Below are 27,828 nucleotides of genomic sequence, written 5' to 3' on the forward strand. Positions count from 1 at the left end.
CATGTTATCAAATAATTTGCGTTCCATTAGTGTCAAAATAATGTTTGATGGGGGGGGGGGGGCAACATGCTTTAAATGATTTTGAATAAACAATATGTAGCCTAGCTAGTTCACCATGCGTATTTTCTGAGGTCATACAGTTTCTCAGAGGGTGTTTCATAAATGTCATCTCTGTCGCCGCAGGGAAAGTTTTCCGCTCACCGACTCTCAGTCATGCAGAAGACTGTTGTTTCCTCGCCAATTCCATCCGCGCGTTACAAAGACACGTCAGCTGATCGGATCATCCGTGGAAAAAGGGGGCAGAGCTGAACCTGATCGGGGGCATGAAGGGGGTGTCTGTGTGCCCCGGACACGTCGGAACTCGCCCATCCCCTCCACACACACACACACACACAGTCCACAGCAGGGAGAGAGTCAGAACTGTACATCTCTCTCATTCCCAAACACACATCAAACGCAACACACTCATATAAGCACAGCTGCTGTTAGTTTAGTTCACTCAACACACAAACACCTCTGTTGTTTACTTCCCCTCACTTCATTTGTGGAAACCCTGCAGTCACCGCATTACAGTTAACACACAAAACATCAGTCCACATCTGTCAGACGCGTAATTGCGCAAAACACCAATCTGACAAATTAACTCTATAATCTTAATCCGCCAAACTCACCATACACCCATGCGATCTTTGGGGTAGTTGAGGCGGTCGATGGCGCCGAGGACCTGCGGGAGAGAGTGCGCGGAGTTGCGGCACACCAGCGCGAGCAGCACCCGCGGCGCGAGCAACGCGGACTCCGGGCTCCAGCGCTCCTCCGGGAAATAACCGCGCACCGGACCGCTCCAGAGCAGCAGCACCAAGAAACACAGCAGATGCATAGCCGGAGAACGAGAGACGAGCCCGAGAAAAGCGGAATATCAGGCAGAAAAGCGGAGCCGCGAGACTGATCGCGCAGCGCTGACGCGAACAGTGAACATCGCCGATTTAATGCCCACCGACATAAACACGGAGAGACTCTTGGTGGTCCCTGCAGGAGAATTAAAGGGAAGGGTTTCTTGCTAAAAGGGGAAACAACGTAGTACAAAAAAGTCCGAAAAATATACTTTTCTCAATCATCTGGCAAATGACAGAGAAATTATAATATCTGGTAATTAAACTGTAAAGACTTAAGAGTTATGAGTGACAATCCCACAATCTGGGGTATGCGCCTTTAATTTCGCGGCGGCCCCTTTAAGAAAAGCAGCTGTGTTCTAGTGGAATCTGCCAGAAAGTTCGTGGGCGTGGTTTAACACACACACTCTTGCCAAATATACAAGCATGCAACAGTAACAGTACTGAATGAAAGTAGACCATGTAATCATTATGTCATTAATCGTAAATGTCTTCAATTACCTGATCTTTTCTGCCTTAAATTACTGATTGATTTGTATCTAGGGATGTGCATTTCTGAAATACATATTGGGCAAAGTTAGCTGCCTCTGATAACAGATCACTGTAAATGGTAATGTAGACACATGCATTTTCTGTAAAGCTGAAAAGCGCTATACACATAAATTAATTGGATTGAATGTGATAGTCACAGACGTGTACATATTTCAAAACTGTGTGTACGTTGCCAATAAGTACAATTCTTATTTCTTGCTTTTGCACGACATTTGTATCTGAGAGAGTTATGAGCGAGCACGCAGCGCCTCCTGTTGTATTTACACATGGTTTGTTGTTCCCCAACTTTTTCCTCCAATCAAACTTTGACATGTCATTTCCTCATAAGCAGAGAGGCTGTCCTACTAAAATAAAGAAGTGTTTTCTTTTCTCTGTCGTCGTCCTTTTCTGCTGCTCTTAAAAAAGTGTTTTTGTTCGCAGTGAATTATATTTTAAGTATTCTCTCTCTCCAAATGTCTCTGGAGGAAGAGCTGTCGTGTCCCGTGTGCACTGAGCTCTTCACTGACCCTGTGTTATTGAGCTGTGGTCACAGTTTCTGTCGTCAGTGCATTAATGATCACTGGACCTCGAGCAGATCCAGAAACTGTCCCGTCTGTCGACAGCTTTCACCTCAGCCACCGGTGTCCAATCTGAGCCTGAGGAACACCTGTGAGTCTTACCTGAGAGAGAACAACACGAGGAAGGAGAGGGATAGAGAACATGTTTGTCAGATACACGGAGAGAAAATTGAGCTGTTCTGTCAAACGGATGAACAGGTTTTATGTTCAGAGTGTAATAAACTTGAGCACAGATGGCACAAAATACATCCGCTACAAAAGGCTGTACGACAACGAAAGGTGAGTGTGCGTGCTCAGATCATAAATAAATATGTAACTATTAAATGGATAGTTCACCCAAAAATCGAAAATTCTGTCATTAATTACCCTCATGTCGTTCCAAACCCTAAGCAGTGTCGGTGCAGTGGTTTAGTTAACTTAACTTAATGTCTTAACTTTATTGTAAAAATCTAGTAGGCTGTAGGGGAGAGCGGGGCATAAAGGAACGCCTTTTGACTTTTTTCAGTTTGTGTAAATCTACTTATGGTTCAGAGTATTTATTTTTTCCCACATTAATTTCCCACATGTCTAGTACAATTATGTGGTTTTGTTTTATATACTTTTTTCTTGACATACCCCGAAAGAATGTAAGTGAAATGTGACAACATGCCCCATAGGTGAGGGGTACATTGTAACATGTGTGGGGCACATTGTAACATAACATATGACAGCTTAAAATGTTATCTGATCTAATAAAAAAAATATTCAAAACAAACTAAAATATTTTCTAAATAAAATACAATTAAAAAAAGGTTTCATATAAAATAATGGCAATTTTTAATAATTAAATATAAACTCATTTTTGAGTTTTGACTACGAACACATGAAAACACAGCTATACAACATAGTTCAAAACAAATAAATAATTAGTCATTTCTGAACATTGACTCTCAGTCTTTATTCACCTTTTTCTCACGTTTTCCCAATAAAATGAAAAAAAAAAGTATCGAATATAATAGTATATTTCAGTGTTACAACATGCCCCCACCTGCACAACTGGGATTTAAACCCTGCTAGTGTCTTCTGCTAGTGTCTCAACTGTTAAATAACATCTTGGAGATTAAAATAATATCAGATTTGTCTTATTTTAAATAAAAACAAAAAATAGAGATGAAAAATTAACTTAAGAAATTTACTTTTGCTATGGGTTAATAAATGTCTATGGATATCTTCCCAAAAAAAAAAAAATGTTGGCGGAATTTTTTTTTCTATATAGTGTTGATATGGCAACTAGTAAATACACAAAGTTTCGTCATCCAAGCATGTGTGGAAGTATTTAAGTATTTAGTATTTAAAAGTATTTAAAACAAGCGTTACAACTAGCCCCACGTTAGGTTGTGCCCCGCGCTCCCCTACTATTCACATACTATACTTTTTCTTTTTTACTCAGAAAACCAAAGTTAAGATTAATTGATTGGTTTGAGTGCCATTTTGTCTTACAAAAAACAAAAAGGTGGGGCAATTCTTATTCTTCTGCAGTTACCGAGAATGAACCTCATTGGTTGTTGCAGAAGCTCAAACGTCCTGCATAACACGAGAATGAACCTCATTGGTTCTTGCCGAAACTCAAATGTGCTGCGTAACAGGAGAATGAACCTCATTGGTTCTTGCTGAAGCTCAAACGTCGTGCATAACACGAGAATGAACCTCATTGGTTCTTGCCGAAACTCAAATGTGCTGCGTAACAGGAGAATGAACCTCATTGGTTCTTGCTGAAACTCAAACGTGCTGCGTAACACGATAATTAACCTCATTGGTTCTTGCTGAAATTCAAACGTGCTGCGTAACACGAGAATTAACCTCATTGGTTCTCGCTGAAGCTCAAACGTGATGCGTAACACGAGAATGAACCTCATTGGTTCTTGCTGAAGCTCAAACGTGCTGCGTAATGCGAGAATGAACCTCATTGGTTCTTGCTGAAACTCAAACGTGCTGCGTAACACGAGAATGAACCTCATTGGTTCTTGCTGAAGCTCAAACGTGCTGCGTAACACGAGAATGAATCTCATTGGTTCTTGCTGAAGCTCAAACGTGCTGCGTAATGCGAGAATGAACCTCATTGGTTCTTGCTGAAGCTCAAACTTGCTGCGTAACACGAGAATGAACCTCATTGGTTCTCGCTGAAGCTCAAACGTGCTGCGTAACACGAGAATTAACCTCATTGGTTCTTGCTGAAGCTCAAACGTGCTGCGTAATGCGAGAATGAACCTCATTGGTTCTTGCTGAAGCTCAAACGTGCTGCGTAACACGAGAATGAACCTCATTGGCTCTTGCTGAAACTCAAATGTGCTGCGTAACATGAGAATGAACCTCATTGGTTCTTGCTGAAGCTCAAACGTGCTGCGTAATGCGAGAATGAACCTCATTGGTTCTTGCTGAAGCTCAAACGTGCTGCGTAACACGAGAATGAATCTCATTGGTTCTCGCTGAAACTCAAATGTGCTGCGTAACATGAGAATGAACCTCATTAGTTCTTGCTGAAGCTCAAACGTGCTGCGTAACATGAGAATGAACCTCATTGGTTCTTGCTGAAGCTCAAACGTGATGCGTAACATGAGAATGAACCTCATTGGTTCTTGCTGAAGCTCAAACGTGATGCGTAACATGAGAATGAACCTCATTGGTTCTTGCTGAAGCTCAAACGTGATGCGTAACATGAGAATGAACCTCATTGGTTCTTGCTGAAGCTCAAACGTGCTGCGTAATGCGAGAATGAATCTCATTGGTTCTCGCTGAAACTCAAATGTGCTGCGTAACACGAGAATGAATCTCATTGGTTCTCGCTGAAACTCAAATGTGCTGCGTAACATGAGAATGAACCTCATTGGTTCTTGCTGAAGCTCAAACGTGATGCGTAACACGAGAATGAACCTCATTGGTTCTTGCTGAAGCTCAAACGTGCTGCGTAATGCGAGAATGAACCTCATTGGTTCTTGCTGAAGCTCAAACGTGCTGCGTAACACAAGAATGAATCTCATTGGTTCTCGCTGAAACTCAAATGTGCTGCGTAACATGAGAATGAACCTCATTGGTTCTTGCTGAAGCTCAAACGTGCTGCGTAATGCGAGAATGAACCTCATTGGTTCTCGCTGAAGCTCAAACGTGCTGCGTAACACGAGAATGAACCTCATTGGTTCTCGCAGAAGCTCAAACGTGCTGCGTAATGCGAGAATGAACCTCATTGGTTCTTGCTGAAACTCAAACGTGCTGCGTAACACGAGAATGAACCTCATTGGTTCTTGCTGAAGCTCAAACGTGCTGCGTAATGCGAGAATGAACCTCATTGGTTCTTGCTGAAACTCAAACGTGCTGCGTAACACGAGAATGAACCTCATTGGTTCTTGCTGAAGCTCAAACGTGCTGCGTAACACGAGAATGAATCTCATTGGTTCTTGCTGAAGCTCAAACGTGCTGCGTAACATGAGAATGAATCTCATTGGTTCTCGCTGAAACTCAAATGTGCTGCGTAACATGAGAATGAACCTCATTGGTTCTTGCTGAAGCTCAAACGTGCTGCGTAATGCGAGAATGAACCTCATTGGTTCTTGCTGAAGCTCAAACGTGCTGCGTAACGCGAGAATGAACCTCATTGGCTCTTGCTGAAACTCAAATGTGCTGCGTAACATGAGAATGAACCTCATTGGTTCTTGCTGAAGCTCAAACGTGCTGCGTAATGCGAGAATGAACCTCATTGGTTCTTGCTGAAGCTCAAACGTGCTGCGTAACACGAGAATGAATCTCATTGGTTCTCGCTGAAACTCAAATGTGCTGCTTAACATGAGAATGAACCTCATTGGTTCTTGCTGAAGCTCAAACGTGCTGCGTAACACGAGAATGAACCTCATTGGTTCTTGCTGAAGCTCAAACGTGATGCGTAACATGAGAATGAACCTCATTGGTTCTTGCTGAAGCTCAAACGTGATGCGTAACATGAGAATGAACCTCATTGGTTCTTGCTGAAGCTCAAACGTGCTGCGTAATGCGAGAATGAATCTCATTGGTTCTCGCTGAAACTCAAATGTGCTGCGTAACAGGAGAATGAACCTCATTGGTTCTTGCTGAAGCTCAAACGTCGTGCATAACACGAGAATGAACCTCATTGGTTCTTGCCGAAACTCAAATGTGCTGCGTAACAGGAGAATGAACCTCATTGGTTCTTGCTGAAACTCAAACGTGCTGCGTAACACGATAATTAACCTCATTGGTTCTTGCTGAAATTCAAACGTGCTGCGTAACACGAGAATTAACCTCATTGGTTCTCGCTGAAGCTCAAACGTGATGCGTAACACGAGAATGAACCTCATTGGTTCTTGCTGAAGCTCAAACGTGCTGCGTAATGCGAGAATGAACCTCATTGGTTCTTGCTGAAACTCAAACGTGCTGCGTAACACGAGAATGAACCTCATTGGTTCTTGCTGAAGCTCAAACGTGCTGCGTAACACGAGAATGAATCTCATTGGTTCTTGCTGAAGCTCAAACGTCGTGCATAACACGAGAATGAACCTCATTGGTTCTTGCCGAAACTCAAATGTGCTGCGTAACAGGAGAATGAACCTCATTGGTTCTTGCTGAAGCTCAAACGTCGTGCATAACACGAGAATGAACCTCATTGGTTCTTGCCGAAACTCAAATGTGCTGCGTAACAGGAGAATGAACCTCATTGGTTCTTGCTGAAACTCAAACGTGCTGCGTAACACGATAATTAACCTCATTGGTTCTTGCTGAAATTCAAACGTGCTGCGTAACACGAGAATTAACCTCATTGGTTCTCGCTGAAGCTCAAACGTGATGCGTAACACGAGAATGAACCTCATTGGTTCTTGCTGAAGCTCAAACGTGCTGCGTAATGCGAGAATGAACCTCATTGGTTCTTGCTGAAACTCAAACGTGCTGCGTAACACGAGAATGAACCTCATTGGTTCTTGCTGAAGCTCAAACGTGCTGCGTAACACGAGAATGAATCTCATTGGTTCTTGCTGAAGCTCAAACGTGCTGCGTAATGCGAGAATGAACCTCATTGGTTCTTGCTGAAGCTCAAACTTGCTGCGTAACACGAGAATGAACCTCATTGGTTCTCGCTGAAGCTCAAACGTGCTGCGTAACACGAGAATTAACCTCATTGGTTCTTGCTGAAGCTCAAACGTGCTGCGTAATGCGAGAATGAACCTCATTGGTTCTTGCTGAAGCTCAAACGTGCTGCGTAACACGAGAATGAACCTCATTGGCTCTTGCTGAAACTCAAATGTGCTGCGTAACATGAGAATGAACCTCATTGGTTCTTGCTGAAGCTCAAACGTGCTGCGTAATGCGAGAATGAACCTCATTGGTTCTTGCTGAAGCTCAAACGTGCTGCGTAACACGAGAATGAATCTCATTGGTTCTCGCTGAAACTCAAATGTGCTGCGTAACATGAGAATGAACCTCATTAGTTCTTGCTGAAGCTCAAACGTGCTGCGTAACATGAGAATGAACCTCATTGGTTCTTGCTGAAGCTCAAACGTGATGCGTAACATGAGAATGAACCTCATTGGTTCTTGCTGAAGCTCAAACGTGATGCGTAACATGAGAATGAACCTCATTGGTTCTTGCTGAAGCTCAAACGTGATGCGTAACATGAGAATGAACCTCATTGGTTCTTGCTGAAGCTCAAACGTGCTGCGTAATGCGAGAATGAATCTCATTGGTTCTCGCTGAAACTCAAATGTGCTGCGTAACACGAGAATGAATCTCATTGGTTCTCGCTGAAACTCAAATGTGCTGCGTAACATGAGAATGAACCTCATTGGTTCTTGCTGAAGCTCAAACGTGATGCGTAACACGAGAATGAACCTCATTGGTTCTTGCTGAAGCTCAAACGTGCTGCGTAATGCGAGAATGAACCTCATTGGTTCTTGCTGAAGCTCAAACGTGCTGCGTAACACAAGAATGAATCTCATTGGTTCTCGCTGAAACTCAAATGTGCTGCGTAACATGAGAATGAACCTCATTGGTTCTTGCTGAAGCTCAAACGTGCTGCGTAATGCGAGAATGAACCTCATTGGTTCTCGCTGAAGCTCAAACGTGCTGCGTAACACGAGAATGAACCTCATTGGTTCTCGCAGAAGCTCAAACGTGCTGCGTAATGCGAGAATGAACCTCATTGGTTCTTGCTGAAACTCAAACGTGCTGCGTAACACGAGAATGAACCTCATTGGTTCTTGCTGAAGCTCAAACGTGCTGCGTAATGCGAGAATGAACCTCATTGGTTCTTGCTGAAACTCAAACGTGCTGCGTAACACGAGAATGAACCTCATTGGTTCTTGCTGAAGCTCAAACGTGCTGCGTAACACGAGAATGAATCTCATTGGTTCTTGCTGAAGCTCAAACGTGCTGCGTAACATGAGAATGAATCTCATTGGTTCTCGCTGAAACTCAAATGTGCTGCGTAACATGAGAATGAACCTCATTGGTTCTTGCTGAAGCTCAAACGTGCTGCGTAATGCGAGAATGAACCTCATTGGTTCTTGCTGAAGCTCAAACGTGCTGCGTAACACGAGAATGAACCTCATTGGTTCTCGCTGAAGCTCAAACGTGCTGCGTAACACGAGAATTAACCTCATTGGTTCTTGCTGAAGCTCAAACGTGCTGCGTAATGCGAGAATGAACCTCATTGGTTCTTGCTGAAGCTCAAACGTGCTGCGTAACACGAGAATGAACCTCATTGGCTCTTGCTGAAACTCAAATGTGCTGCGTAACATGAGAATGAACCTCATTGGTTCTTGCTGAAGCTCAAACGTGCTGCGTAATGCGAGAATGAACCTCATTGGTTCTTGCTGAAGCTCAAACGTGCTGCGTAACACGAGAATGAATCTCATTGGTTCTCGCTGAAACTCAAATGTGCTGCTTAACATGAGAATGAACCTCATTGGTTCTTGCTGAAGCTCAAACGTGCTGCGTAACACGAGAATGAACCTCATTGGTTCTTGCTGAAGCTCAAACGTGATGCGTAACATGAGAATGAACCTCATTGGTTCTTGCTGAAGCTCAAACGTGATGCGTAACATGAGAATGAACCTCATTGGTTCTTGCTGAAGCTCAAACGTGCTGCGTAATGCGAGAATGAATCTCATTGGTTCTCGCTGAAACTCAAATGTGCTGCGTAACACGAGAATGAATCTCATTGGTTCTCGCTGAAACTCAAATGTGCTGCGTAACACGAGAATGAACCTCATTGGTTCTTGCTGAAGCTCAAACGTGCTGCGTAATGCGAGAATGAACCTCATTGGTTCTTGCTGAAGCTCAAACGTGCTGCGTAACACGAGAATGAATCTCATTGGTTCTCGCTGAAACTCAAATGTGCTGCGTAACATGAGAATGAACCTCATTGGTTCTTGCTGAAGCTCAAACGTGCTGCGTAATGCGAGAATGAACCTCATTGGTTCTTGCTGAAGCTCAAACGTGCAGCGTAACACGAGAATCAACCTCAATGGTTCTTGCAGAAGCTCAAACGTGCTGCGTAACACGAGAATGAACCTCATTGGTTCTCGCTGAAGCTCAAACGTGCTGCGTAACACGAGAATGAACCTCATTGGTTCTTGCTGAAGCTCAAACGTGCTGCGTAATGCGAGAATGAACCTCATTGGTTCTTGCTGAAGCTCAAACGTGCAGCGTAACACGAGAATGAACCTCATTGGTTCTTGCTGAAACTCAAATGTGCTGCGTAACATGAGAATGAACCTCATTGGTTCTTGCTGAAGCTCAAACGTGCTGCGTAATGCGAGAATGAACCTCATTGGTTCTTGCTGAAGCTCAAACGTGCTGCGTAACACGAGAATGAATCTCATTGGTTCTCGCTGAAACTCAAATGTGCTGCGTAACATGAGAATGAACCTCATTGGTTCTCGCTGAAGCTCAAACGTGATGCGTAACATGAGAATGAACCTCATTGGTTCTTGCTGAAGCTCAAACGTGATGCGTAACATGAGAATGAACCTCATTGGTTCTTGCTGAAGCTCAAACGTGATGCGTAACATGAGAATGAACCTCATTGGTTCTTGCTGAAGCTCAAACGTGCTGCGTAATGCGAGAATGAATCTCATTGGTTCTCGCTGAAACTCAAATGTGCTGCGTAACACGAGAATGAATCTCATTGGTTCTCGCTGAAGCTCAAACGTGCTGCGTAATGCGAGAATGAACCTCATTGGTTCTTGCTGAAGCTCAAACGTGATGCGTAACATGAGAATGAACCTCATTGGTTCTTGCTGAAGCTCAAACGTGATGCGTAACATGAGAATGAACCTCATTGGTTCTTGCTGAAGCTCAAACGTGATGCGTAACATGAGAATGAACCTCATTGGTTCTTGCTGAAGCTCAAACGTGCTGCGTAATGCGAGAATGAATCTCATTGGTTCTCGCTGAAACTCAAATGTGCTGCGTAACACGAGAATGAATCTCATTGGTTCTCGCTGAAACTCAAATGTGCTGCGTAACACGAGAATGAACCTCATTGGTTCTTGCTGAAGCTCAAACGTGCTGCGTAATGCGAGAATGAACCTCATTGGTTCTTGCTGAAGCTCAAACGTGCTGCGTAACACGAGAATGAATCTCATTGGTTCTCGCTGAAACTCAAATGTGCTGCGTAACATGAGAATAAACCTCATTGGTTCTTGCTGAAGCTCAAACGTGCTGCGTAATGCGAGAATGAACCTCATTGGTTCTTGCTGAAGCTCAAACGTGCAGCGTAACACGAGAATCAACCTCAATGGTTCTTGCAGAAGCTCAAACGTGCTGCGTAACACGAGAATGAACCTCATTGGTTCTCGCTGAAGCTCAAACGTGCTGCGTAACACGAGAATGAACCTCATTGGTTCTTGCTGAAGCTCAAACGTGCTGCGTAATGCGAGAATGAACCTCATTGGTTCTTGCTGAAGCTCAAACGTGCTGCGTAACACGAGAATGAATCTCATTGGTTCTCGCTGAAACTCAAATGTGCTGCGTAACATGAGAATGAACCTCATTGGTTCTTGCTGATGCTCAAACGTGCTGCGTAACACGAGAATGAACCTCATTGGTTCTTGCTGAAGCTCAAACGTGATGCGTAACATGAGAATGAACCTCATTGGTTCTTGCTGAAGCTCAAACGTGATGCGTAACATGAGAATGAACCTCATTGGTTCTTGCTGAAGCTCAAACGTGCTGCGTAATGCGAGAATGAATCTCATTGGTTCTCGCTGAAACTCAAATGTGCTGCGTAACACGAGAATGAATCTCATTGGTTCTCGCTGAAACTCAAATGTGCTGCGTAACACGAGAATGAACCTCATTGGTTCTTGCTGAAGCTCAAACGTGCTGCGTAATGCGAGAATGAACCTCATTGGTTCTTGCTGAAGCTCAAACGTGCTGCGTAACACGAGAATGAATCTCATTGGTTCTCGCTGAAACTCAAATGTGCTGCGTAACATGAGAATGAACCTCATTGGTTCTTGCTGAAGCTCAAACGTGATGCGTAACATGAGAATGAACCTCATTGGTTCTTGCTGAAGCTCAAACGTGCTGCGTAATGCGAGAATGAATCTCATTGGTTCTCGCTGAAACTCAAATGTGCTGCGTAACACGAGAATGAATCTCATTGGTTCTCGCTGAAACTCAAATGTGCTGCGTAACACGAGAATGAACCTCATTGGTTCTTGCTGAAGCTCAAACGTGCTGCGTAATGCGAGAATGAACCTCATTGGTTCTTGCTGAAGCTCAAACGTGCTGCGTAACACGAGAATGAATCTCATTGGTTCTCGCTGAAACTCAAATGTGCTGCGTAACATGAGAATAAACCTCATTGGTTCTTGCTGAAGCTCAAACGTGCTGCGTAATGCGAGAATGAACCTCATTGGTTCTTGCTGAAGCTCAAACGTGCAGCGTAACACGAGAATCAACCTCAATGGTTCTTGCAGAAGCTCAAACGTGCTGCGTAACACGAGAATGAACCTCATTGGTTCTCGCTGAAGCTCAAACGTGCTGCGTAACACGAGAATGAACCTCATTGGTTCTTGCTGAAGCTCAAACGTGCTGCGTAATGCGAGAATGAACCTCATTGGTTCTTGCTGAAGCTCAAACGTGCTGCGTAACACGAGAATGAATCTCATTGGTTCTCGCTGAAACTCAAATGTGCTGCGTAACATGAGAATGAACCTCATTGGTTCTTGCTGATGCTCAAACGTGCTGCGTAACACGAGAATGAACCTCATTGGTTCTTGCTGAAGCTCAAACGTGATGCGTAACATGAGAATGAACCTCATTGGTTCTTGCTGAAGCTCAAACGTGATGCGTAACATGAGAATGAACCTCATTGGTTCTTGCTGAAGCTCAAACGTGATGCGTAACATGAGAATGAACCTCATTGGTTCTTGCTGAAGCTCAAACGTGCTGCGTAATGCGAGAATGAATCTCATTGGTTCTCGCTGAAACTCAAATGTGCTGCGTAACACGAGAATGAATCTCATTGGTTCTCGCTGAAGCTCAAACGTGCTGCGTAATGCGAGAATGAACCTCATTGGTTCTTGCTGAAGCTCAAACGTGCTGCGTAATGCGAGAATGAACCTCATTGGTTCTTGCTGAAGCTCAAACGTGCTGCGTAACACGAGAATGAATCTCATTGGTTCTCGCTGAAACTCAAATGTGCTGCGTAACATGAGAATGAACCTCATTGGTTCTTGCTGAAGCTCAAACGTGCTGCGTAATGCGAGAATGAATCTCATTGGTTCTCGCTGAAACTCAAATGTGCTGCGTAACACGAGAATGAATCTCATTGGTTCTTGCTGAAGCTCAAACGTGCTGCGTAACACGAGAATGAATCTCATTGGTTCTCGCTGAAACTCAAATGTGCTGCGTAACATGAGAATGAACCTCATTGGTTCTTGCTGAAGCTCAAACGTGCTGCGTAACACGAGAATGAATCTCATTGGTTCTCGCTGAAACTCAAATGTGCTGCGTAACATGAGAATGAACCTAATTGGTTCTTGCTGAAGCTCAAACGTGCTGCGTAACACGAGAATGAACCTCATTGGTTCTTGCTGAAGCTCAAACGTGATGCGTAACATGAGAATGAACCTCATTGGTTCTTGCTGAAGCTCAAACGTGATGCGTAACATGAGAATGAACCTCATTGGTTCTTGCTGAAGCTCAAACGTGATGCGTAACATGAGAATGAACCTCATTGGTTCTTGCTGAAGCTCAAACGTGCTGCGTAATGCGAGAATGAATCTCATTGGTTCTCGCTGAAACTCAAATGTGCTGCGTAACACGAGAATGAATCTCATTGGTTCTCGCTGAAGCTCAAACGTGCTGCGTAATGCGAGAATGAACCTCATTGGTTCTTGCTGAAGCTCAAACGTGCTGCGTAATGCGAGAATGAACCTCATTGGTTCTTGCTGAAGCTCAAACGTGCTGCGTAACACGAGAATGAATCTCATTGGTTCTCGCTGAAACTCAAATGTGCTGCGTAACATGAGAATGAACCTCATTGGTTCTTGCTGAAGCTCAAACGTGCTGCGTAATGCGAGAATGAATCTCATTGGTTCTCGCTGAAACTCAAATGTGCTGCGTAACACGAGAATGAATCTCATTGGTTCTTGCTGAAGCTCAAACGTGCTGCGTAACACGAGAATGAATCTCATTGGTTCTCGCTGAAACTCAAATGTGCTGCGTAACATGAGAATGAACCTCATTGGTTCTTGCTGAAGCTCAAACGTGCTGCGTAATGCGAGAATGAACCTCATTGGTTCTTGCTGAAGCTCAAACGTGCTGCGTAACACGAGAATGAACCTCATTGGTTCTTGCTGAAACTCAAATGTGCTGCGTAACATGAGAATGAACCTCATTGGTTCTTGCTGAAGCTCAAACGTGCTGCGTAATGCGAGAATGAACCTCATTGGTTCTTGCTGAAGCTCAAACGTGCTGCGTAACACGAGAATGAATCTCATTGGTTCTCGCTGAAACTCAAATGTGCTGCGTAACACGAGAATGAATCTCATTGGTTCTCGCTGAAACTCAAATGTGCTGCGTAACATGAGAATGAACCTCATTGGTTCTTGCTGAAGCTCAAACGTGCTGCGTAACACGAGAATGAATCTCATTGGTTCTCGCTGAAACTCAAATGTGCTGCGTAACATGAGAATGAACCTCATTGGTTCTTGCTGAAGCTCAAACGTGCTGCGTAATGCGAGAATGAACCTCATTGGTTCTTGCTGAAGCTCAAACGTGCTGCGTAACACGAGAATGAACCTCATTGGTTCTTGCTGAAACTCAAATGTGCTGCGTAACATGAGAATGAACCTCATTGGTTCTTGCTGAAGCTCAAACGTGCTGTGTAATGCGAGAATGAACCTCATTGGTTCTTGCTGAAGCTCAAACGTGCTGTGTAATGCGAGAATGAACCTCATTGGTTCTTGCTGAAGCTCAAACGTGCTGCGTAACACGAGAATGAATCTCATTGGTTCTCGCTGAAACTCAAATGTGCTGCGTAACATGAGAATGAACCTCATTGGTTCTTGCTGAAGCTCAAACGTGCTGCGTAATGCGAGAATGAACCTCATTGGTTCTTGCTGAAGCTCAAACGTGCTGCGTAACGGGAGAATGAACCTCATTGGTTCTTGCTGAAACTCAAATGTGCTGCGTAACATGAGAATGAACCTCATTGGTTCTTGCTGAAGCTCAAACTTGATGCGTAACACGAGAATGAATCTCATTGGTTCTCGCTGAAGCTCAAACTTGATGCGTAACATGAGAATGAACCTCATTGGTTCTTGCTGAAGCTCAAACGTGCTGCGTAATGCGAGAATGAATCTCATTGGTTCTCGCTGAAGCTCAAACTTGATGCGTAACACGAGAATGAACCTCATTGGTTCTTGCTGAAGCTCAAACTTGATGCGTAACACGAGAATGAATCTCATTTGTTCTCGCTGAAGCTCAAACTTGATGCGTAACATGAGAATGAACCTCATTGGTTCTCGCTGAAGCTCAGACGTGCTGCGTAACACGAGAATGAACCTCATTGGTTCTTGCTGAAGCTCAAACGTGCTGCGTAACACGAGAATGAACCTCATTGGTTCTTGCTGAAGCTCAAACTTGATGCGTAACACGAGAATGAACCTCATTGGTTCTTGCTGAAGCTCAAACGTGCTGCGTAACATGAGAATGAACCTCATTGGTTCTTGCTGAAGCTCAAACGTGCTGCGTAACACGAGAATGAACCTCATTGGTTCTTGCTGAAGCTCAAACTTGATGCGTAACACGAGAATGAACCTCATTGGTTCTTGCTGAAACTCAAATGTGCTGCGTAACATGAGAATGTACCTCATTGGTTCTTGCTGAAGCTCAAACGTGCTGTGTAACACGAGAATGAACCTCATTGGTTCTTGCTGAAGCTCAAACTTGATGCGTAACACGAGAATGAACCTCATTGGTTCTTGCTGAAGCTCAAACGTGCTGCGTAACACGAGAATTAACCTCATTGGTTCTCGCTGATGCTCAAACGTGCTGCGTAACACGAGAATGAATCTCATTGGTTCTTGCTGAAGCTCAAACTTGATGCGTAACACGAGAATGAATCTCATTGGTTCTCGCTGAAGCTCAAACTTGATGCGTAACACGAGAATTAACCTCATTGGTTCTTGCTGATGCTGAAACGTGCTGCATAACACGAGAATGAATCTCATTGGTTCTTGCTGATGCTGAAACGTGCTGCATAACACGAGAATGAATCTCATTGGTTCTCGCTGAAGCTCAGACGTGCTGCGTAACACGAGAATTAACCTCATTGGTTCTTGCTGAAGCTCAAACGTGCTGCGTAACACGAGAATGAACCTCATTGGTTCTTGCTGATGCTGAAACGTGCTGCATAACACGAGAATGAATCTCATTGGTTCTCGCTGAAGCTCAGACGTGCTGCGTAACACGAGAATTAACCTCATTGGTTCTTGCTGAAGCTCAAACGTGCTGCGTAACACGAGAATGAACCTCATTGGTTCTTGCTGAAGCTCAAACGTGCTGCGTAACACGAGAATTAACCTCATTGGTTCTCGCTGATGCTGAAACGTGCTGCGTAACACGAGAATGAACCTCATTGGTTCTTGCTGAAGCTCAAACGTGCTGCGTAACACGAGAATTAACCTCATTGGTTCTTACTGAAGCTCAAACTTGATGCGTAACACGAGAATGAACCTCATTGGTTCTTGCTGAAGCTCAAACTTGATGCGTAACACGAGAATGAACTTCATTGGTTCTTGCTGAAGCTCAAACGTGCTGCATAACACGAGAATGAACCTCATTGGTTCTTGCTGAAGCTCAAACTTGATGCGTAACACGAGAATGAACCTCATTGGTTCTCGCTGAAGCTCAAACGTGCTGCGTAACACGAGAATGAACCTCATTGGTTCTTGCTGAAGCTCAAACGTGCTGCGTAACACGAGAATGAACCTCATTGGTTCTTGCTGATGCTGAAACGTGCTGCGTAACACGAGAATGAACCTCATTGGTTCTTGCTGAAGCTCAAACGTGCTGCATAACACGAGAATGAACCTCATTGGTTCTTGCTGAAGCTCAAACTTGATGCGTAACACGAGAATGAACTTCATTGGTTCTTGCTGAAGCTCAAACGTGCTGCATAACACGAGAATGAACCTCATTGGTTCTCGCTGAAGCTCAAACTTGATGCGTAACACGAGAATGAACCTCATTGGTTCTTGCTGAAGCTCAAACTTGCTGCGTAACACGAGAATGAACCTCATTGGTTCTCGCTGAAGCTCAAACTTGATGCGTAACATGAGAATGAACCTCATTGGTTCTTGCTGAAGCTCAAACTTGATGCGTAACACGAGAATGAACTTCATTGGTTCTTGCTGAAGCTCAAACGTGCTGCGTAATGCGAGAATGAACCTCATTGGTTCTTGCTGAAGCTCAAACGTGCTGCGTAACACGAGAATGAACCTCATTGGTTCTTGCTGAAACTCAAATGTGCTGCGTAACATGAGAATGAACCTCATTGGTTCTTGCTGAAGCTCAAACGTGCTGTGTAATGCGAGAATGAACCTCATTGGTTCTTGCTGAAGCTCAAACGTGCTGTGTAATGCGAGAATGAACCTCATTGGTTCTTGCTGAAGCTCAAACGTGCTGCGTAACACGAGAATGAATCTCATTGGTTCTCGCTGAAACTCAAATGTGCTGCGTAACATGAGAATGAACCTCATTGGTTCTTGCTGAAGCTCAAACGTGCTGCGTAATGCGAGAATGAACCTCATTGGTTCTTGCTGAAGCTCAAACGTGCTGCGTAACGGGAGAATGAACCTCATTGGTTCTTGCTGAAACTCAAATGTGCTGCGTAACATGAGAATGAACCTCATTGGTTCTTGCTGAAGCTCAAACTTGATGCGTAACACGAGAATGAATCTCATTGGTTCTCGCTGAAGCTCAAACTTGATGCGTAACATGAGAATGAACCTCATTGGTTCTTGCTGAAGCTCAAACGTGCTGCGTAATGCGAGAATGAATCTCATTGGTTCTCGCTGAAGCTCAAACTTGATGCGTAACACGAGAATGAACCTCATTGGTTCTTGCTGAAGCTCAAACTTGATGCGTAACACGAGAATGAATCTCATTTGTTCTCGCTGAAGCTCAAACTTGATGCGTAACATGAGAATGAACCTCATTGGTTCTCGCTGAAGCTCAGACGTGCTGCGTAACACGAGAATGAACCTCATTGGTTCTTGCTGAAGCTCAAACGTGCTGCGTAACACGAGAATGAACCTCATTGGTTCTTGCTGAAGCTCAAACTTGATGCGTAACACGAGAATGAACCTCATTGGTTCTTGCTGAAGCTCAAACGTGCTGCGTAACATGAGAATGAACCTCATTGGTTCTTGCTGAAGCTCAAACGTGCTGCGTAACACGAGAATGAACCTCATTGGTTCTTGCTGAAGCTCAAACTTGATGCGTAACACGAGAATGAACCTCATTGGTTCTTGCTGAAACTCAAATGTGCTGCGTAACATGAGAATGTACCTCATTGGTTCTTGCTGAAGCTCAAACGTGCTGTGTAACACGAGAATGAACCTCATTGGTTCTTGCTGAAGCTCAAACTTGATGCGTAACACGAGAATGAACCTCATTGGTTCTTGCTGAAGCTCAAACGTGCTGCGTAACACGAGAATTAACCTCATTGGTTCTCGCTGATGCTCAAACGTGCTGCGTAACACGAGAATGAATCTCATTGGTTCTTGCTGAAGCTCAAACTTGATGCGTAACACGAGAATGAATCTCATTGGTTCTCGCTGAAGCTCAAACTTGATGCGTAACACGAGAATTAACCTCATTGGTTCTTGCTGATGCTGAAACGTGCTGCATAACACGAGAATGAATCTCATTGGTTCTTGCTGATGCTGAAACGTGCTGCATAACACGAGAATGAATCTCATTGGTTCTCGCTGAAGCTCAGACGTGCTGCGTAACACGAGAATTAACCTCATTGGTTCTTGCTGAAGCTCAAACGTGCTGCGTAACACGAGAATGAACCTCATTGGTTCTTGCTGATGCTGAAACGTGCTGCATAACACGAGAATGAATCTCATTGGTTCTCGCTGAAGCTCAGACGTGCTGCGTAACACGAGAATTAACCTCATTGGTTCTTGCTGAAGCTCAAACGTGCTGCGTAACACGAGAATGAACCTCATTGGTTCTTGCTGAAGCTCAAACGTGCTGCGTAACACGAGAATTAACCTCATTGGTTCTCGCTGATGCTGAAACGTGCTGCGTAACACGAGAATGAACCTCATTGGTTCTTGCTGAAGCTCAAACGTGCTGCGTAACACGAGAATTAACCTCATTGGTTCTTACTGAAGCTCAAACTTGATGCGTAACACGAGAATGAACCTCATTGGTTCTTGCTGAAGCTCAAACTTGATGCGTAACACGAGAATGAACTTCATTGGTTCTTGCTGAAGCTCAAACGTGCTGCATAACACGAGAATGAACCTCATTGGTTCTTGCTGAAGCTCAAACTTGATGCGTAACACGAGAATGAACCTCATTGGTTCTCGCTGAAGCTCAAACGTGCTGCGTAACACGAGAATGAACCTCATTGGTTCTTGCTGAAGCTCAAACGTGCTGCGTAACACGAGAATGAACCTCATTGGTTCTTGCTGATGCTGAAACGTGCTGCGTAACACGAGAATGAACCTCATTGGTTCTTGCTGAAGCTCAAACGTGCTGCATAACACGAGAATGAACCTCATTGGTTCTTGCTGAAGCTCAAACTTGATGCGTAACACGAGAATGAACTTCATTGGTTCTTGCTGAAGCTCAAACGTGCTGCATAACACGAGAATGAACCTCATTGGTTCTCGCTGAAGCTCAAACTTGATGCGTAACACGAGAATGAACCTCATTGGTTCTTGCTGAAGCTCAAACTTGCTGCGTAACACGAGAATGAACCTCATTGGTTCTCGCTGAAGCTCAAACTTGATGCGTAACATGAGAATGAACCTCATTGGTTCTTGCTGAAGCTCAAACTTGATGCGTAACACGAGAATGAACTTCATTGGTTCTTGCTGAAGCTCAAACTTGCTGCGTAACATGAGAATGAACCTCATTGGTTCTTGCTGAAGCTCAAACTTGATGCGTAACACGAGAATGAACTTCATTGGTTCTTGCTGAAGCTCAAACTTGCTGCGTAACATGAGAATGAACCTCATTGGTTCTCGCTGATGCTGAAACTTGATGCGTAACACGAGAATGAACCTCTTGGCTCTTGCTGAAGCTCAAACTTGATGCGTAACACGAGTAAGAACCTCATTCTCTCTTGCTGAAGCTCAAACATGCTGCATAACATGAGAATGAATTTCATTGGTTCTCGCTGAAGCTCAAACGTGATCTATCTATCTCTATCTCTATCTCTTTAAATGCTTAAGCATTGCAGCCCAGTTCATTCCTGAAAGAAAGTTTAAATGGTTTAAATGAGTTTGTGTATGACTGCATGTGTTGTTACCTTTAAAGGGGAAGCTGAGAGGAGATCTTCGTTCAGCTGAAAAGACTTTGGTCTCTTTACAGAATGGTACATCACAAGATAACAAAATCTCCAGGTACATCCAGGTGAGGTTTGTTTAGCATAAAGACTGAACAGAAATTCCACATATGTTTTCTTTTGTTTAAATGGCTTCTTGAATTGAATTGAATCTTGACTTTTGAGGAGCTTCCCTGATTTGGTAATTTAAGAATTGTACTAGAATTTTTCATTATGAAATATCATTGAAAATGCTTACAGCCTGGTAAGAAGATGTTGTGTTTTAGATCTGTCATGTGGGATAACTCACCTAAATGTTTTATTTGTATTTGTCTTGTGATTTTGCGTGTGGATGATTAACAGTTTCACACATGACATTCCCCCAGTCTCAAGTTCAGCAGACAGAGAGAAGAATCAGGGAGGAGTTTGAGAAACTCCATCAGTTCCTCAGAACGGAGGAGGAGAGCAGGATAGCAGCTCTAAACGAAGAAGAGAAAGAAAAGGGAGGAAAGATGAAAAGAAGAATACAAGGAGGAATACAGTCTCTCTGTGACCGAGTCAGAGAACTGAAAGAAGAAATTGAGGACGAGGACATCACCTTCCTGCAGGTCTACACACACACACACACACACTGTGGTAAATCCTGCCATTCACTCCACACACAGCTCTGGAAAAATGATGAAATTCATTTTTGTTGACAAATGGAAGTTGTGTTAAACATCATTTGCCCTCAATGTAAATGGTTTCCGCTTAGTAAAAAAACAGTTTGGGACCATACGAAATTCACACGCTACACGATTGAGTGCAACCAGTGTATAGTGTGTCATTTTGGACAGCCCTTATCTAAATGATGTTGTTATATAATATTTACCATGACTGAATCATTTTAATCTCTTAATATTTTAATCTTTAATATTTACCATGACTGACTGCATTGGGTTAAAATAACTTTTAGATTTGCAACTGCTGCATTTACCCACTTTTTACATTGTATAATTTTAATTTTAATAATACGCAATATTACAACAACAACATGGTTGAGGTTGTATACTTTTGTTGGTGGTTATAGTCTATTCTTACATTATAATACGGTCTAATATTATTGTACTTCTGTTCTTTTTCTCAGAATTATCAAAGGACTATGAACAGGTATTTTGATTTTATTTTTGATTTTAGAATATTCATGAGCATTAACTTTCACAACTGATTAAGTGGTGTGTGTGTGTGTGTGTGTGTGTGTGTGTGTGTGTGTGTGTGTGTGTGTGTGTGTGTGTGTGTGTGCGTGTGTGTGCGTGTGCGTGTGCGTGTGCGTGTGCGTGTGTGTGTGTGTGTGTGTGTGTGTGTGTGTGTGTGTGTTAGAGCTAAATACACACTCCCAGATGAAAAACTGAGTTCAGAAGCTCTTATTGATGTTCCCAAACATCTGGGCAACTTGAAGTACCAGGTGTGGGAGAAGATGAAGGACGTCTGCCCTTACTGTGAGTACTAGATCATTCCTGAAAGAACTGCTTAGCTTTTCAACATACATGACTATTCCCTGTTCTCCTCAGATCCTGTGATCCTGAACCCAAACACATCTCCACCAGACGTCTCTGTGTCAGATGATCTGACCTCTGTGACCTCATGTTTCCATCGGCAGAACGAACCTAACCCTCTTCCTCTGCACTGGAACCGGATGGTGTTGGGAAGTGTGGGATACAGTGATGGTGTTCACACATGGGATATTGAAGTGGGAAACAGTCGGCACTGGAGCCTTGGAGTGTGTTTTGGATTGGAGGGAAAACCTCCTACACAACCTTTGACCCCTGAAAACGGCTTCTGGGGTCTCAGACGTGATGGAGACTCGTACAGAGAGATGACGGCTGGATCGTGTAGATTGCAGATGCTGGAAGATCCACAGGTAGTGAGAGTAAAGCTTGAGTATTGCTATGAGTTGCTTCAGCAGCCGTTGCGTCTGAAACGCTGGAGGAAGTTGAGCTTTTCTGATGTCAGGATTAATCACATCATTGCAGCATTTGATAGAGTGCCATTGGCCAATAAACTCTTTCCCTTCATGATCCTAGAAGATCAGTCCGTCCCGCTGCGTGTCGCCCCAGCTAAAGTTACTCTGACCGTGGAAAAGGAGCCATCGTTCATGGAGAGACATCGAGACTTGCTCATCATCTGTTTTGGTTTTGTCATGGTCATGTTTGGGATTTTGTTAGGAAAGAGTGACCGACAAGGCAGATGAAAAGGAAATGTCTCTTCATTTACTGTAATGGTCTTTTATAACAGACTTCTGAAAATCACACCAGTAAAACTAAAGGATTCCTGAACTAATTATATGTTAATATAGTGTAATATAGAGCCAGAGCTCCCATTTATTCATGTCTCTGTTTAACAGATCTGTGACTGTCTGATAAATTATTAGACAAAACTGTTAAAACAAAGTAAAAGGTATAAGAAAAAGTATTAAACCGTTTTCTTTTCTATTATTAATAATAGAAAGGCAAATAATTTCTCATCTACTGCTAGCATTAAGCAAATCTATATCATACACATTTATATCAGTCTCTATATTTATGATTATATCAGTATCTTTCAGTATCTAATTAATATGTACTTAATATTTAACTTAATATGTACTTAATATATGTAATTAATATTACACAAGTTCTTCTGAAGAGTGCAATTGCAGATTTGAAAAAAAAAAAATCGCAAAAGTTACAATTAATTGTTTTATCAAATTTTGCTTATACATATTTTCACATTATTTCTTTAGTAAATATTATGTCAAATAAATATAAATTTCTAATTGTCGACCACTTCTTATTTGAAAGACAGCAGTTCATCACTGATTTCAGAACGATCTTAGAAAATGAATCGATCCTTTATTCTTTTCCACAATATCCCACAGCTCTTTGTGTTGCTTCACAGTTGTACAGCAGAACAATCTCTCCCTATCCATCCTGAACAGTGTGTGAGATTAGAATAAGTGAGTCCCAAAGCGTAGTATGTTGAACAGAGTGTGCCAGAAGTCCCGGATGGTCGACTATTAATTGTGGATTTTCAAAGTGTGGATCCGAGCTCATTATAACAGCTAATATTACCCACAACCCCCTGCGCTTTGGAGGAGGATCCAGTTCAGAACTACAAACATGAGTAAAAAGTGTTCAGAAAACTACAAACATGGCGGATATGCGCGACCGACGGTTAAGTAGAGAGGGTTAGATAAAAGGGTTGATAATCAGTGACTAATAATTAACATTTAAGCTGATAAAAAATATTATGTTATGCTAGTTGTTTACATTGGTAGGCTATTTGTTTTTATCCTGTAGTATTCAATCAGACGATGACTTTGTTTGCGTGTCATACGCATCAGACGTTCAGTCAACGGTCTGTGGTCGTCTAGTCTTCAACCTCTTTTCAATTCATTGCAGAGGAATAATTGACCTCAGAATATCCTGACTGACCAATCAGAATCAAGCATTTCATAGAGCCGTGAAATAATATCAATATAGATGATATTCAGCAACTCAACTGGTGTGTTTTGTTGTAAAGTCATTTTTGGCTCACTATGTGTTAAACACTATTAACTTATGAAATTATTAAAACTATAATTCTCAGTTTGTACTTTCATATTTTACAGTACCTTTTTATATTTTTTTTGTTTATATATTTGTGTTTTATGAACACATTTGTTCAGCACTGAGGTTATTGAGAGCGCTACACAAAAGCTTTAGAGCAACAGGAGAGTTTTGTTAGTTTCTCTTTTATTCAGCGATATCAGATTCAGTCTGATATATTTAATATGAGTCACACGCTTCCCATATGTGAAATCTTCTACAAACACAGATGCTGGAGGCAAGAGACAAAGGCATGGTAACAAATTAGAAAAGCTTTATTGATTCATTTGCACTTTCATCAAAGTTATATAAAAAGTAGAAGAATAAATCTAATGAAAGAAGTGGAGCCATTCTGGATGGAAACTCCTTAGCAGTTAAATGGTAAATATAGTAATATGAAAATAGAAAAGTATATTAAAAAATAAAATCATGAGAGTAAAATTAATATAAATGATAATTGCATGCAATATATTACCTGTATATATCTGGAATGCATTTTTGCATAAAATGCCTCTTTAGCTCGATTCAAGGCAAGACACTCGTTCACTGGTCTTGAGATTTTGTTCTATTTAGCTTTTTTATTAAACTTTATAGATTTCTTTTGTAGATTTCAGGTGTCTTGCCTTAAACTGATGTTACACTGCACATCCTCAGAGTCCAGGGAACAGGTAGAGTTTCTTGGGAAGGGACGTCCTGTCAATACACGGCATTAGTTTTGCAAATTCATCCTTTCTTAACTCTGCATGCTTGAATCGTGGATCTTTTTCCATGCGTAAGGTGACCTATAATAAAAAGATCAAATTTAAATGTGACAAGAAGTAACCTCCTGTATTTATTTTACCTGAGCAAAGCACTGGAAGAGATTATTTTGCTTTTGGGCTGAAATAAAACAAACCAATTTAAATGGTTTTTTAACTTATACCTTCCTGAACAACTCCATAATGTCATCAGTATGAGCCTGTTTACAGAACACATCCAGGATGTAACAGATAAAATAACTTCCTTCGACAGGATGCCTGTATGCACCGATACCTGTGGAGAAAAGCCTTTGGTAGGTTAAAGTATTTCGCAAAGCAACCCAAACTTTGAAACACTGGCCAACATGAACAGACTGCTTCATGTGCTTTCATCAGTTCACCTTCTTCAAAGTGTGAATCAACATTAAAGTAACATTCTTAAAAAAGGACAACAGTTGCTTTATTTTTGAATATGAACAAAATAAACAGTGTGTAGTGTGATCTACAAATCAATCTTGCATCAGAAATCAGTGTTTTACTAACCAGGGAGGCAGGACTTAAAACAGACGAAGTCTTTCTCTCTGTGCTCAATGGAGTCTGAAACAGCGGAGTCTGACTGTATTTTCACACCGCCAAGGTGTTCTGGACAGAGAAACGGTTAATGATATGGATGATAATAGTACAGTAAATCTATGAAAAAGATAAATACAGAGTACAAAGAGAAACAGAAATATGATAAGAGGAGTTGAGTTTCATCAGTAATGTCGTACCTCCTCTGCAGGCTTGAATCAGAATAACCTTTGGTTTATTATTCAGAGCAGGACATTTCTCTGAGTTCAGACTGCAGAAGATGTCGTCAACAAAGAAGAAATCATCGGGGTTTTCCACCCCATCATAGTTGACACCTAAAATGGCATCTTTATTTTGGATTATGTCCCCATGAGACATCAGAACCACAAAGGTGCTGTCCGAGTCTTTATGTTCAGGATGTGCAGCGAAGTCCTCGACTCTAGCAGATATTTCCTGTCAATAAAAACATTTTATTTTTTTACAGCAATGCATAGTATAAAATGCATTGTAAAATATTTGTTCACATCTCTATATCCACATCAGAAGTCCACTAGCTCTATACGCACTTGCCCAGTTAGATCTCTGTGTTTCTCAACTCTGTAACCCAAAGTCTTCAGCAGCCACTCCATGTTCTCCTCGTCTCTCTCTGCTCCTCGCCTGTTGTCCTCTGAGTTCTTGAATCGTATATTGGTGATCAGCAGAGCTGAACGTTTCCTCTGAGACTTGTCCACTGGTATATAAACCTGTGAGAAAACATCAGTATTTGCAGAATTATAACATTAATAGAGTCACCTGAACTGAAACTATATAAGGAGCATTGTGTGCAAACTAAGAATATGCATTGTATGAATAGATGATTCAACAATATAAAATTCATAATTATATAAAATAAATCATAAAACGTGATTTAGATTTAGAGGCCATAAATGAATGTTTTCCCGTATTGTTGTTGACATCATGAGAGAAAAAGAATGTCAAATACAGCAATGGCCATAATAAATAAATAGAGTATGTTTAAAAAAAGTTCAAAAAGTACTGAAACAGATACTTGCATTATTTCCGTTTTCTCTGAGAGTTGTTCTCTTAAACTCTTGGGTGCTATGAGTAATGCTGTGTGGTCTCTTCCAGTCGGACTGGATGGGCCGATCCTCCACAGACACTGAAGCATTTCTTCTGTCCTCCGGCTCAGACTGCTGAACTGAAGTCAGAAAAACACACGTCACAATATATCAACAGCCCGAAGAACATTCTCTACATCTGTCAGCAGCTACATTCATTTATGAATTAAAGTCTACAGCATTAAGACTTTGAAGAGACACTTTCAAGGTCCTTGATTTCAGGCCATATAAATATATATATATATTTTTTTTACTTTACGTATACTTACCTCCCTGAAGTTTCGACTCAAGGATCTTTGCGCGATGATTTTGGTTGATTTTGCGCAATGCTTGTACTGTGATCTTCCCAGCCTCGTCACTGTACTTATCTACCAAGCAATCCACAACATCTGACCGATCAGCTTTCTGAAGCTTTCCTCTTGGAATAGGATCGATGCCTGTTTCCACACCATTCCACAGCTGCCAGTTGAATTTTTTGAAGTCTTCATCATCAAGATTCTCAAGTGCATCAATCATCAGTTCTTTAACGTCCATTTTGTGTCACTAGGAGAAAAAGGCAAAGAAAGAAAAGTCTTGATTGGATAAAAAAAAAAAAAAAAAAAAAAAATAATGTTTCCAGACTGTTCTCGTTTATTTTCCCAAAAAACAACCAAATGGGAACTTTGGGGGAAAGTTTTGTGTTTGCAGGTTATTTGCAATGTTTTCCGGTGCAGTGAAAGGGAGAGCATATATTCAAGTACTATATTTTAAATAACTTTTCATGCTTAAAATCAATGTGTGTGTTACCACATCATCACTATGTCGTCAAAGTTGTTGTAACATTGTAAAATCGAATTAGTTAGACTTACTTTAAAAAGCATGCAAACCAATTGCCTTAAAAAAAACAAGTAAAGTGAAATAGGAATAGTATGTTGAACTGACAAATGCTTAGTTAGTGTACTGTCTCACGGATTCACTCAACGACACACCCCAGCCAGCATCAACTCAGCACACCTGGTCCCGATCACAATCACCAGAGTTCTGATTCACAGAACCTCATCACTTCACTCACCACGCCAGCTCTGCATATAAACCCCAGTCAGTCCACAGCTCACTGTCCGATCTCGTCTTTCGACGCCTGTGACTCTCCGGTTACTAACACTTCTGTCTGGTTTCAGGATATCCTGTATACTCTCCGCAAGTATATCCAAATATTCAACGCTAACCTCTCTGTGTGTGTGTATTCAAAGCAGCATCGGTGTGGCGGTTCTCCAGGATTCTCCAGACTGCCTATTCTTATTCTCCAGTGATTTCATGGATATCCATTCCAGTATCTACGAGGCTGCATCAAGTTCAAGTGTTCGCCCTGTGTCCCTCTGTGTGGATATCAAAGCCTTTCCTGTATTCAGGAGTTGCATACCGTGTCAAAATAAATCTTGTTAATGTCATTCTCTGTGTACTCATCCTTGAAGTAGTGTGACAGAAGACCGGACCACACACCATGCAAGCTCCCTCGGCTTCTGAGATCTCCGCTGTATCTACCAAAGCCTCTCGGGGCGCCGCCGCATATGCTGCCGCCGCTCCCCAACCACTGATGGATACCACAGCACACGCCACTGCCAATGCACAACATCAATCGCTTCAAGAAACCCTCACGGAATTCCGTCATACTCTTCCGAACTACCGACCTGCCTCAGTAAGTCCCATGGCCAAACCTGCTTCTTATTCGGGTGAGGATGAGTGCAATGGATTCCTT

The 27,828-nt window shown here is 42.4% G+C and overlaps 3 protein-coding genes across 3 annotated transcripts in view; 1 reads left to right on the plus strand and 2 right to left on the minus strand.

Annotated features, from left to right (window-relative positions):
• Positions 1-1,808, minus strand: part of colgalt1b (collagen beta(1-O)galactosyltransferase 1b) — an 18,534-nt gene extending 16,726 nt beyond the window's left edge. The window contains exon 1 of the mRNA XM_081360076.1: positions 672-1,808. Within this exon, the coding sequence (XP_081216202.1) occupies positions 672-877 (206 nt within the window). The 5' untranslated portion in view covers positions 878-1,808. The remainder of the gene's footprint in view (positions 1-671) is intronic.
• trim35-1 (tripartite motif containing 35-1) lies at positions 1,766-23,274 on the plus strand. Its single transcript, XM_081360117.1, has 6 exons — positions 1,766-2,278; positions 20,057-20,152; positions 20,450-20,671; positions 21,190-21,212; positions 21,423-21,541; positions 21,614-23,274. The coding sequence occupies exons 1-6, from the start codon at positions 1,895-1,897 to the stop codon at positions 22,291-22,293; spliced, it is 1,524 nt and encodes a 507-aa protein (XP_081216243.1). The 5' UTR covers positions 1,766-1,894; the 3' UTR covers positions 22,294-23,274.
• A 729-nt stretch (positions 23,275-24,003) lies between these two features.
• Positions 24,004-26,630, minus strand: LOC308687527 (caspase b-like). Its single transcript, XM_081360126.1, has 7 exons — positions 26,363-26,630; positions 26,028-26,173; positions 25,542-25,718; positions 25,176-25,428; positions 24,949-25,047; positions 24,591-24,700; positions 24,004-24,450 (listed from the first exon to the last, which is right to left on the minus strand). Exons 1-7 carry the CDS (start codon positions 26,625-26,627, stop codon positions 24,319-24,321), a joined length of 1,182 nt encoding a protein of 393 aa, XP_081216252.1. The 5' UTR covers positions 26,628-26,630; the 3' UTR covers positions 24,004-24,318.
• Positions 26,631-27,828: the final 1,198 nt, after the last annotated feature.

This window comes from Scardinius erythrophthalmus, assembly GCF_964197995.2.
Source record: "Scardinius erythrophthalmus genome assembly, chromosome: 3".
NCBI lineage: Eukaryota > Metazoa > Chordata > Actinopteri > Cypriniformes > Leuciscidae > Scardinius > Scardinius erythrophthalmus.

Bases quoted from the DNA above. Each gene is read 5' to 3' on its own strand.
- trim35-1 (XM_081360117.1), top strand. From the start codon at position 1,895: ATGTCTCTGGAGGAAGAGCTGTCGTGTCCCGTGTGCACTGAGCTCTTC. The intron at 21,213-21,422 runs GTATTTTGATTT...TGTGTGTGTTAG, and splicing joins TATCAAAGGACTATGAACAG to AGCTAAATACACACTCCCAG. The intron at 21,542-21,613 runs GTGAGTACTAGA...TGTTCTCCTCAG, and splicing joins GAAGGACGTCTGCCCTTACT to ATCCTGTGATCCTGAACCCA.
- LOC308687527 (XM_081360126.1), bottom strand. From the start codon at position 26,627: ATGGACGTTAAAGAACTGATGATTGATGCACTTGAGAATCTTGATGAT. The intron at 26,174-26,362 runs GTAAGTATACGT...TTCTGACTTCAG, and splicing joins TGAGTCGAAACTTCAGGGAG to TTCAGCAGTCTGAGCCGGAG. The intron at 25,429-25,541 runs GTGCGTATAGAG...TTTTATTGACAG, and splicing joins ACAGAGATCTAACTGGGCAA to GAAATATCTGCTAGAGTCGA.